General features: G+C 43.9%; 1 protein-coding gene across 1 annotated transcript in view; it reads right to left on the reverse strand.

Moving 5' to 3' along the window:
* Window positions 1-4,830: 4,830 nt before the first annotated feature.
* Window positions 4,831-12,982, reverse strand: part of LOC311108696 (metabotropic glutamate receptor 1-like) — a gene marked incomplete at both ends in the record, with an annotated part of 68,024 nt that continues 59,872 nt past the window's right edge. Inside the window, 2 exons of the mRNA XM_084151416.1 lie at window positions 4,831-5,662; window positions 8,250-9,180. Of these exons, the coding sequence (XP_084007542.1) occupies window positions 4,831-5,662; window positions 8,250-9,180 (1,763 nt within the window). The remainder of the gene's footprint in view (window positions 5,663-8,249; window positions 9,181-12,982) is intronic.

The following is a 12,982-nucleotide window of genomic DNA, read 5'->3' on the forward strand; positions in this document are numbered from 1 at the left end:
AAACAAATGGTTGGACATACAGTGGGGGAAAAAAGTATTGTCAGCCACCAATTGTGCAAGTTCTCCCACTTAAAAAGATAAGAGAGGTCTGTAATTTTCATCATATGTACACGTCAACTATGACAGACAAATTGAGAAGAAAAAAAATCCAGAAAATCACATTGTAGGATTTTTAATGAATTTATTTGCAAATTATGGTGGAAAATAAGTATTTGGTCACCTACAAACAAGCAAGATTTCTGGCTCTCACAGACCTGTAACTTCTTCTTTAAGAGGCTCCTCTGTCCTCCACTCGTTACCTGTATTAATGGCACCTGTTTGAATTTGTTATCAGTATAAAAGACACCTGTCCACAACCTCAAACAGTCACACTCCAAACTCCACTATGACCAAGACCAAAGAGCTGTCGAAAGGACACCAGAAACAAAATTGTAGACCTGCACCAGGCTGGGAAGACTGAATCTGCAATAGGTAAGCAGCTTGGTTTGAAGAAATCAACAGTGGGAGCAATTATTAGGAAATGGAAGACATACAAGTCCACTGATGGAAGACATACAAGTCCCTGTTGTCTGGACCTATGGCAGTCTCTATGGGGGTGCCACAGGGTTCAATTCTTGGGCTGACACTTTTCTCCGTGTATATCAATGATGTCGCTCTTGCTGCTGGTGACTCTCAGATCCACCTCTACGCAGACGACACCATTTTGTATACATCTGGCCCTTCATTGGACACTGTGTTAACAAACCTCCAAACGAGCTTCAATGCCATACAACACTCCTTCAGTAGCCTCCAACTGCTCTTAAACACTAGTAAAACTAAATGCATGCTTTTCAATCGAACGCTGCTGGCACCCGCCCACCCGACTAGAATCACCACTCTCGACGGGTCTGACCTAGAGTATATGGACAACTACAAATACCTAGGTGTCTGGTTAGACTGTAAACTCAACTTCCAGACTCACATAAAGAATCTCCAATCCAAAGTTAAATCTAGAATCGGCTTCCTATTTCGCAACAAAGCCTCCTTCACTCATGCTGCCAAACATGCCCTCGTAAAACTGACTATCCTACCGATCCTTGACTTCGGCGATGTCATTTACAAAATTGCCTCCAACACTCTACTCAGCAAATTGGATGTAGTCTATCACAGTGCCATCCGTTTTGTCTCCAAAGCCCCATACACTACCCACCACTGTGACCTGTACGCTCTTGTTGGCTGGTCCTCACTACATGTTCGTCGTCAAACCCACTGGCTCCAGGCCATCTATAAATCACTGCTAGGCAAATCCCCGCCTTATCTTAGCTCATTGGTCACCATAGCAGCACCCACCCGTAGTCTGCGCTCCAGCAGGTATATCTCACTGGTCATTCCCAAAGCCAACACCTCCTTTGGCCGCCATTCCTTCCAGTTCTCTGCTGCCAATGACTGGAACGAATTGCAAAAATCTCTGAAGCTGGAGACACTTATCTCCCTCAATAACTTTAAGCATCAGTTGTCAGAGCACCTTACCGATCACTGCACCTGTACACAGCCCATCTGAAATTAGCCCACCCAACTACCTCATCCCTATATTGTTATTTATTTTGCTCTTTTGCACCCCAGTATCTCTATTTGCACATAATCTCTTGCACATCTAGCATTCCAGTGTTAATACTATTGTAATTATTTTGCACTATAGCCTATTTATTGCCTTACCTCCATAACTTGCTACATTTGCACACACTGTATATATATTTTCTGTTGTATTTTTGACTTTATGTTTTTTACCCCATATGTAACTCTGTGTTGTTTTTATTGCACTGCTTTGCTTTATCTTGGCCAGGTCGCAGTTGTAAATGAGAACCTGTTCTCAACTGGCTTACCTGGTTAAATAAAGGTGAAATAAAAAAATTAAAAATGGATAATCTCCCTCGATCTGGGGCTCCACGCAAGATCTCACCCTGTGGGGTCAAAATGATCACAAGAACGGTGAGCAAAAACCCCAGAACCACACGGGGGGACCTAGTGAATGACCTGCAGAGAGCTGGGACCAAAGTAACAAAGCCTACCATCAGTAACACACTACGCCGCCAGGGACTCAAATCCTGCAGTGCCAGACGTGTCCCCCTGCTTAAGCCAGTACATGTCCAGGCCCGTCTGAAGTTTGCTAGAGTGCATTTGGATGATCCAGAAGAGGATTGGGAGAATGTCATATGGTCAGATGAAACCAAAATATAACTTTTTGGTAAAAACTCAACTCGTCGTGTTTGGAGGACAAAGAATGCTGAGTTGCATCCAAAGAACACCATACCTACTGTGAAGCATGGGGGTGGAAACATTATGCTTTGGGGCTGTTTTTCTGCAAAGGGACCAGGACGACTGATCCGTGTAAAGGAAAGAATGAATGGGGCCATGTATCGTGAGATTTTGAGTGAAAACCTCCTTCCATCAGCAAGGGCATTGAAGATTAAACGTGGCTGGGTCTTTCAGCATGACAATGATCCCAAACACACCGCCCGGGCAACGAAGGAGTGGCTTCGTAAGAAGCATTTCAAGGTCCTGGAGTGGCCTAGCCAGTCTCCAGATCTCAACCCCATAGAAAATATTTGGAGGGAGTTAAAAGTCTGTGTTGCCCAGCGACAGCCCCAAAACATCATTGCTCTAGAGGAGATCTGCATGGAGGAATGGGTCAAAATACCAGCAACAGTGTGTGAAAACCTTGTGAAGACTTATAGAAAACGTTTGACCTGTGTCATTGCCAACAAAGGGTATATAACAAAGTATTGAGAAACTTTTGTTATTGACCAAATACTTATTTTCCACCATCATTTGCAAATAAATTCATTAAAAATCCTACAATGTGATTTTCTGGAAAAAAAATTCTAATTTTGTCTGTCATAGTTGACGTGTACCTATGATGAAAATTACAGGCCTCTCTCATCTTTTTAAGTGGGAGAACTTGCACAATTGGTGGCTGACTAAATACTTTTTTCCCCCACTGTATTTGGACCAAATGCATTCCAAAGTTGATCAGGGCTGTCACTTGAATGTACCCCTTAACCCCTATACATTAAAGCATTATGAAATCATTCAATCAATTAACAGTCATCTTACTATAAAAGGTTTTTATTTTACAGCAGGCCTATCTCATTCTATCTGTGACCGTGTAAAATGTGATCCTTCTGTTCCTTTACATTTAAGAAATGTTAAAATCTTTAAACAACTTACACTAATAGACTAAATATAACATTTTGTAGTAACAATTACAATACTAAAGAACTATACATACTGTATATTTGTTTTTATATGTTGGAGTGCATTCTTATAGATAAAGCACTAAGAAGCTATGATCAAGTAAACCAATACAACTGCAATTTTATAATACAAAATCTAAGCGAGATTGAAGCGCGTATAATCTTACCACAAGAAGCAACTATCCATTGGTATGCTTTACAACTGAATATTTTCAAGAGGACACAGCTGACTTGATAAGTTACCCAAAATCAATGTCAACACACAGCTCTTCCACAAGCATCTGTAAGATGAGTTTTAAAACGTATAAATAGTTTCACATTCTAAATATATAAACATTTACTGATATTACAAACATACCATCCGAGTGAAAGAAATGAGATGGCTTAACAGTATTACAAACTTTGAAAACATACACAAGTATATTTCCATTACAATGACACAGCGACCTCAGAAAACATTTTTAAAAATATCATCACACACACAGTATGGAAAACAGAATCTTATCTTCATAGCATCCTGTGTGAACCAAACATGTCTCAGGATTTCATAGAATGTGTTTAAACTTATGTCATAACATTACAGTCGCCTACAATCAAACCCACCTCATAATGTAAAATATTGTACACAATCTTAGAATCTCCTGAAGATGCCTTATCAGTAAACAGTAAATATGAATGCAGAGAACTGGAAAACGACTTTGATTGGCACAATAAAAACCATGTTGCAAAGTATTGCATACAGCTCAAATACCCAATCTTCAATCTCCATCTTCCTTGGGGCCCTGTATGCAATGTCTGAGACACCTAATACTGCTTATATACTTTACTGTAGCCTACCCTGCAGTTCATAGAGAGAGTTTGTTTCTTATCAGAGAGCAAATGTTTGAAATGCAATGAGGTTAGTAGGAAAAGTACTGGTAAGCTGAGGCGAGTGCTTCTTATTGAGGACTAAGTCTTTATGAAAAAAGGCAAAGAGAGTCTTTTGATCCAGCTGCGTCTGCTACACATAATAATATGAGCTCAACTGCACATGTACAGTATTGGACCAAACAGGCAGTGCATTGTGGGATCTTGGTCCCTGTATCTTACCGACATCATAGGGTAAGATCCAAGCACCTTATACACAGCATTCCCTCCATTTGTCTCATAGGCTATTAAAATGCACAACAATAGCGAAACAAAATCATTTAGCTACAGCCTTCAATGTGATTGACAGCTTTGCTTAATACGTTTGGTACAAGAGCCAGGTAGTTTTGGCACTGTTCCCAGTCTCAAAGTGTGCAGAAAGGTTGGTGGGGACTCACAGCCCTTGAGAAACATGATTGCTACTGGATTATTCCATGAATTTTTATTTTCTCTCACTCCCCCAACTCCCCCATGACGTAAAATGTCTTGTATATAATCCAAGCAAGCGAATGACAGAGCAAATGGAGAAATGTATAAGTAAATAAGCAAATAAATGATCAAATCTGTGATGTTACATTTTAGTAACATGGTGTGTGTGTGTGTGTGTGTGTGTGTGTGTGTGTGTGTGTGTGTGTGCGTGTGTGTGTGTGCGTGTGTGTGTGTGCGTGTGTGTGTCAGTGCCTGGTGGCTCTCACAGTGTCGAGGAGCTCCGTCTGAAATCCTGGAGGATGACGGAGGAGTAGGCAGAGCTCGGGGGGCTGCAGAGGACCAACTCAGAGATGGGGGAGCCGGGAACCGACCCGGCAGAATACACTGAGTCCCTGAAGGGGGAGGGGGGAGACAGAGCCAAGGAGTCCTCCAGGGTCAGCTTACTCTGAGCCAGCTCCTCTTCTCCCTCCTCCTCATCATCCTCCTCTGTGTAGCTGTGTAGGAGGTCCAATGCCTCCCCCTCAGCCCCCTCCAGGGGCGAGATGAGGTCATCCTCTCCAAAAGAAGCCCCACCTTGCAGAGGACAGGAAAGCTGAGAGAAGGTGAAGCCTAGGGGTTGGTTGGTGGAGCTGGCCTGGATGCCGGAGGCACCCATTGTGTCGTTAAATCCAAGGATATTGGAGCTGTGCGTGTCCACCATCACCCCCTGCAAGCGCTCGGTGGTACAGTGCGTTAAGTGAGAATAAGAGGGTGGCTCCTCCGAGTCCTTCCCGTGGAGCGTTCCAGAGTGGGAGTGGGGGGGAGTCCAGAGAGGGCGTGCTTCCCCCCCTTCGTCCTCCTCCTCCGCCAGGTTGTACAGAGCCTTGGTGCCGGGGTGGGGTAGGTGGGAGTCTGTGCCAGGACTGTGGTGTTGGTGGTGTGGGTCACAGCTGTGGGGGTCGACGGGGGCGTTAGTTAGGGGCCTGATGACCGCCGTCTGATTCGAGCCGGCTTCCTGTTTCCTCACATGCACAGACAGTCTGTGCCACACATTCCCCCCCCTCTGAGGGTGTCTTGCACCTGGTTCAGACCATGACACAGACTTGCCATTAGAACTATGAACGAGATGAAGACTGCCGTTACTAACAGAGACAACCCGGGGGAAGGGTTAGTGAACAACAACAACACATAGCACAATAGAACAGAACAGCAGCATTTCAACATTTCTATACGCATGTTAAAATACGCTTAAGACATTTTAACAACATTATTAACAGGCAGCAGTGATGTGCTTCATTCGTTAGCTCTAAGTGGCATTGCATTGACTAATCTGGGCACTTACAGTAACTACAGTGCATTCGGAAAGTATTAAGACCCCTTGACTTTTTCCACATTTTGTTACGTTACAGCCATATTCTAAAATGGATTAAATTGTTTTTCCCCCCCTCATGAATCCACTACACACAATACCCCATAATGACAAAGCAAAAACAGTTTTTTAGAAATTTTAGCAAATTTATATAAAAAATGAAGAACTGAAATATTACATTTACATTTTAGTCATTTAGCAGACGCTCTTATCCAGAGCGACTTACATTTACATAAGTATTCAGACTCTTTACTCAGTACTTTGTTAAAGCACCTTTGGCAGCGATTACAGCCTCAAGTCTTCTTGGGTATGCCGCTACAAGCTTGGCACACCTGTATTTGGGGAGTTTCTCCCATTCTTCTCTGCAGATCCTCTCAAGCTCTGTAAGGTTGGATGGGGAGCGTCGCTGTACAGTTATTTTCAGGTCTCTCCAGAGATGTTTGATCGGGTTCAAGTCCGGGCTCTGGATGGGCCACTCAAGGACATTCAGAGACTTGTCCCAAAGCCACTCCTGCATTATCTTGGCTGTGTGCTTAGGGTCGTTGTCCTGTTGGAAGGTGAACCTTCGCCCCAGTCTGAGGTCCTGAGCACTCTGGAGCAGGTTTTCTTCAAGGATCTCTCTGTACTTTGCTCCGCTCATCTTTGCCTTTGCCCGCTTGGCATTCAGGCCAAAGAGTTCAATCTTGGTTTCATCAGACCAGAGAATCTTGTTTCTCATGGTCTGAGTCCTTTAGGCGACTTTTGGCAAACTCCAAGCGGGCTGTCATGTGCCTTTTACTGAGGAGTGCCTTCCGTCTGGCCACTCTACCATAAAGGCCTGATTGGTGGAGTGCTGTAGAGATGGTTGTCCTTCTGGAAGATTCTCCCATCTCCACAGAGAAATCTGGAGCTCTGTCAGAGTGACCATCGGGTTCTTGGTCACCTCCCTGACCAAGGCCCTTCTCCTCCGATTGCTCAATTTGGCCGGGCAGCCAGCTCTAGGAAGAGTCTTGGTGGTTCCAAACTTCTTCCATTTAAGAATGATGGAGGCCACTGTGTTCTTGGGGACTTTCAATGCTGCAGACATTTTTGCTCTGACATGCACTGTCAACTGTGGGACCTTATATAGACAGGTGTGTGCCTTTCCAAATAAAGTCCAATCAATTAAATTTACCACAGGTGGACTCCAATCAAGATGTAGAAACATCTCAAGGATGATCAATGGAAACAGGATGCACCATAGCAAAGGGTCTTAATACTTATATAAATAAGGTATTTCTGTTTTCTAAAACCTGTTTTCGCTTTGTCATTATGGGGTATTGTGTGTAGATTGAATACCATTTTTTACTCATCAATCAATTTTATGATAAGGCTGTAATGTAACAAAATGTGGAAAAAGTCAAGGGGTCTGAATACTTTCCCAATGCACTGTAAATACTTAGTGATTCATAATTTCATAATGTGCTGTTTGAACAGCATTATGAACCGTAGATGGCTGAATTCAAAGTACTTTGAGCCATCCACCAAATGTAGACCTGCCTATCTACAGTAAGTGCTTATCAAGCTGAGATGGGCAACATGCACTTGTGAAAATGTTCTGGTGCCTGTACTCTCTGACACAAGGTAATAACACAATGTTATAGTGCTGTGCATAGCAGGATAGGTTAGGTTTGTCTCTCTTATGTGATTAGTGAGGGAGACAAAGAGGCTTTCATGCTTCGAACTGGGATAAATGTGAGGACAATTCAGGCTAAACTAAAATCACCTAAACCAGGGGTGTGCACATCTCCTTCCCTTGAAGGCTGCAGAGTCTACTGGCTGTCATGCATACCTTGTAATCACCAACCAGTCTGGAGCTATGAAGAAAGATTAGTAGACCCTCCTCCTACTAACCACTGAGACATTATTTTCCAAAGACACTGCAGACTTCAAGGACAGGAGTTTGCCAAGTCCTGTGTCTAAACATGATCCTGTCAGAGTCAACCTCTGTCCATTGGAAGAGGTTAAGTGGGACATATTAGAGCAAGGGTGAGAGACAACACTCAAAGACAACATTCTCTCATCCCCCGTCTCAATCCTTACTTTGTGTCTTTGCTGAATATCTATCACATTTTATTTTGGATTATCTACCAAGGAAGTGTATAGTCAAGCACACCTCATAATTCATCAAATGTGGGCAGAAAAAACAGTAGAATGACAGAATAGGGCATACAAATTCTAATTCTCCAAAACATATGTTTATTGTAGTTACAAGACAACTTTAGGATCCAAACGAGTGTGCAGGCCCTATTCTATCCTTCTATATGCCCTCATCTCTAGACCCTGATTTCTGAACATCACTGAAGGTTACTCACTTGGTGCTTCCGTTTCCGTTTTTCTTCCTACGGAACATGTTGAGAATGCTCTTGCTCTGCTGAGCCGCCTTGCCGTCTCCCACATGCATCCTGACTACATCGGACGTGGTGAATGCGCTCCTCACGTTCCTCTCCGGCTTGGCGATGATGATGTACATCTTGGGCGAGAACATGCACCCCAGCGCCACGGTGACACTCAGGCTCACTGAGAAGGATGTGGTGATGATCTTGTAGTTGGAGCCGAAGTAGATGGGCACGAAGGCCAACCAGATGATACAGGTGGTGTACATGGTGAAGGCGATGTACTTTGCCTCGTTGAAGTTGGCCGGAACGTTGCGCGTCTTGAAGGCGTAGTAGGTGCAGCTCATAATGAGCAGGCCATTGTAGCCCAGCGGCGCCACCATGCCCACCGTGCTGGTGTTGCAGATGAGGTAGACCTCGCGGATGCTGGGGTAGTACTTGATGGGCATGGGCGGCTCCAGGATGATCAGGGTTATCTCCAAGATGAGCTGCAAGCTGATGAGGAAGAAGGAGATGACTACTTGGGCCCAGGCCGACATGAAGTGGGGCTTCTTGGTGCAAATCTTCTTCTTGCTGCCGGCCAGGATGCGGGCGATGCGGTTGGTTTTGGTGACCAGGGCGGAGTAGCACATGGCAGCCGAGAGACCCACTAGGAGGCGCTGCAGGTAGCAGGAGGTCACGGTGGGATAGGCAATCAGGGTGAAGGGGCAGATGTATCCCAGTAAGACACCCACCAGGATGATGTAACACAGCTCACGGCTGGACGACTTGACCACGGGTGTGTCGCGGTACAGCATGAAGATTAAGGTGACCCAGAGGGTGACCAGGATGCCCACGCAGGACAAACACACTGCCACAATGGACTCCACATCTGACCAGTCAAGGTACTTCAGAGGCAGGGGCACACAACCTGCAGAGGACAGAGGAAAGGAGAGATGCTATTGTTGCCTATATAATTATTGAAGCATGTAAATTTTGGAAAAGTAATAGGAAGGACTGTAAATGGAGAAGAGGGGAACATGGGTATACTGAAGAGAGGGGGAGTAGATGAAGGCAGATGACTAGTGAACAGATTTAGAAATGGGGGAAGTCAAGAGGTATATAGGGAAGATCATAGCCCTTCAAAGATGGCCTTAAATTACTCAAGAACACACACACACAACACACACACACACACACACACACACGCTCCAAATCTGTCAGATTTTCCTCTCATGCTTATGCTGCAGTGTAAAGTGTGACTGTGTGTGTCTGTGTGTGTCTGTGTCTTGGTGTGTGGCTGTCCATCATGTTGCATTGGTGGTGATTTGTCATCTGACACACACTTAGACTCGCAAGGGCTTAATGAGAGAAAAGTGACATCCCCAGAGTCATCTTAAAACCCCTGAATTACACAGCACTCCTAACTAATAGCATTACAGTCAGCGCCACCACAGGCAATGCCTGCCTACGTATATGCCATCACAACCAGTATCATTTAGTCCTCATAAACCAAATCACAAGTATGTATAAAATTACTAGTTAGCTAACTTAACGCAAAATCTCATCTGGATATAAGGTATGCTTCCCCAATCGAAAAGCAAGAGATTGAAGTTGTGCTTGGTTTATCCCATGTGCTTGTATGAATAATATCTTAACTGTACTAAAATTAGATCCTGAGAAATGTGTCCATGTGGAAGCTTCACTGCTGAGTGAAGTTATCTCTATCCCCTTGGCCACCAAGCTTAGTTTATCAAGGCATCAGGCTCACACACTGCCAATGGACAAGGGTGGCAAAGATGAAATGCACTTATCTTTATCCTCTCTCTCACAAAGCTTCAAATCCCTTATTCCTCTTCCCTACACAATCCTGTCAGAGCTCTAAGTAGACCTCTGAATAATTCAAACATGATGTATAACAGACTCACTCTCTCCTCACTCCTCAAGCCACAACACCTTCCCTTCTAGGCACACTGGTGCAAAACTGGTTTCCCCAGTAACCAGGAATGACAGAGTTATGGGAACCAAAATGACAAGTGATTAAAAAAAGCCACCTTTCCACTTGGATCTGATTATGATATTCCCAGACATGCATAATGAATCATAGGAAAGAGGGGAATTTAATCTCTGACAACAAACTGTTGGAAATCTATCAGAGGCCTCTCAATGAGCTAATTATATTTTCCACCTGACAGGGAGAAGGAAGGAGAGCTCCCTTCAGCTCGGTTCGAATCGCTGTCAAAACAACACCTGGGTCATGACCAATGTTCCCGCTAAACTGCCGGACTGCGGCGCAGAATAAATGCCATGCTGCGCAGAGACGCAAGAGAATGAACTTCGTCCCATTAGTTTGCACTATATGGATCAACGTTTTTTTCTGTTATCGAATCAACATTATATCAGTCCCAAAACAAAACAAATCTAACTTTGCAAGATTGAGTCTGTGATTGTGTTGTAGGTAGAGCCAGAGCGCAACGGAGTATAATTATATTTGCGGGGGTAGCCCATGAGCGGTCACCCGCGTGTGAAAGCACGTTTCAGATCAGTTCAGATCAGAGTGGTGCGGCACGTGTTCACATTTGTTGATATTATTTGCTAGTTAGAGAGTTATTAGCCCAGTTATAGATAAGTATAGGTCAGCAATGGGGAGTTACTGCTTCCTACAAGAGCACAAAATGTGTAGGCTACATTTCAAGCTGTCTTTAAAAAGCCAGTCATGGGGCGGCAGGTAGCTTAGTGGTTAAGAGCGTTGTGCCAGTAACCGAAAGGTCGCTGGTTCTAATCCCCGAGCCGACTAGGTGAAAAATCTGTCGATGTGCCCTTGAGCAAGGCACTTAACCCTAATTGCTCCTGTAAGTCGCTCTGGATAAGAGCGTCTGCTAAATGACCAAAAATAAAAAAATAAATAAAAAGCTTGTCTTAATTAAAGGGGCAGTGTTGTATTTAGAGACAGTCTTGAATATGCAAATAAGCCCATAGGCAGAGGGGTAGCCTACATTGTCTAATTCTCTGTATGGTAATAATAATGCATTTTATTTTGTAAAGTGGTTTCTTGTGCGATACAACACAATACAATGCAATTTACAGTCACCTATGTGGCCCATGGTGTTGCAGACCAAGTACATAAAATCATGAATTAATGTCAAGCCCTTTATAATGTAAAAATTATTTTTAAAGACTCATGCAATGTAGGCCTGCATTGAACACCACATATAGGCTACTGTAGGCTATATCATAGAAATCAAAAGCTATTTCCATGTGCATGTTATGGCATTTGCTCCATTGGTTTTGTTGGTAGGCCTACATTATGCTCAAATACCCACAATAGCCTACTGTCTAAAACTGTAAGGGTACAGCCTCAGTGTTCACTGTAAACGCTAGCCGGAAGTTGCAAAAATGTCTCACAATGTTCAAGTTTCTGCTTACGAGACCTACATTTTGCTCAGTGCCCCCCAAAATTTGAGGGAACACTGGTCATGGCAACAATGAGAAAACGGGAAGACAGTGGAGAGAGAGAGATGAGTTGAGAAGGAGAGAGGGAGGGAGGGAGGGAGGGGGAGGCACCGAGAGGGGGAAGGTTAGACAGAGAGACTGAAAGAAAGCAGATGAGAGAGGGAGGTGAGATGAAAGGAGAGAACAGTTGGGGAAGGCATAGTCAGTGTTTCCCCTAGGATTTTTTTCAGCAGCTGTGGCAAAGGTAGCGGTGGGGAGGGGACATTTTTTGTAGAACGACTGTAAGAAGGTCCGTTTTGGTGACTTTAAAAAAGAAAATTATACTCAAAAATGCAGAAAACCATCTGAAATATAACTGAACTGCACTGTTGTGTGCTTCTGGCTATCATTTGAGCCACTGCTCACTCTATTTTGCTACAGATATATGTTGAAACGTCACTGATCTTAAAAGGGTTAGTGCGAGATTTTGGCAATTAAGCCTTTTTTCTATTTACCCAGAGTCAAATGAACTCATGGATACCATTTGTATGTCTCTTTGTGCAGTTTGAATGAAGTTGAAGGTAGTTTCGTGAGCCATTGCTAACTAGCGTTAGCACAATGCCTGGATGTCTATGGTACCAGCTAGCATGCTAGCTGTCCCATAGACATTCAGTCATTGCGCTAATGCTAGTTAGCAACTTATTTCAAACTGCACGCAGAGACATAAAAATGGTATCCATGAGTTCATTTGACTCTGGGTAAGTAGAACAAGGGATGAATTGCTCAAATCTGGCACTATCCCTTTAAAAGTGGATCTTGGCAGAAATATCATAGACATATTTTTTTATGTATCTATCATACTTTTTGGAGTGGCGGCAACGATTTAGCAGCGGCGGGGCACTGCTGCTAAATGAATATAGGGGGAAAAAATAGTATATGGCGGAGAGAGTCATGTCTTTTGGTGATAGAGTGACACAGATAGAATAAAGGGCTATAGAAATCAGTACATTAGCAAGGAATGGGGAAGAATAGACAGATATTTGCAGTCCCTTCACAGGGAGAACAAAGCAGTGTGCAGGTTGCAGGGAGTTGGGGACTGGGATTTAGAAAAAAACTTGGGAGATAACTGTCAGTGTGTGATGGTGGATTGGGAGACTAGTGAGGTGAGTGTTGGAGGACATGAGGGCAGGGGGGCAGACATGCAGGTTAGAGAAGATGGTAGGGTTAAAAGGGGTACGAGCTGGGGGAGCTACAGCCAGGTAGAGGCAGTAGTCAGTCTTCATGGCATATACAGTGTCTTG

The sequence above is a fragment of the Coregonus lavaretus genome (assembly GCF_964263955.1).
Source record: "Coregonus lavaretus genome assembly, chromosome: 33".
Lineage (NCBI taxonomy): Eukaryota > Metazoa > Chordata > Actinopteri > Salmoniformes > Salmonidae > Coregonus > Coregonus lavaretus.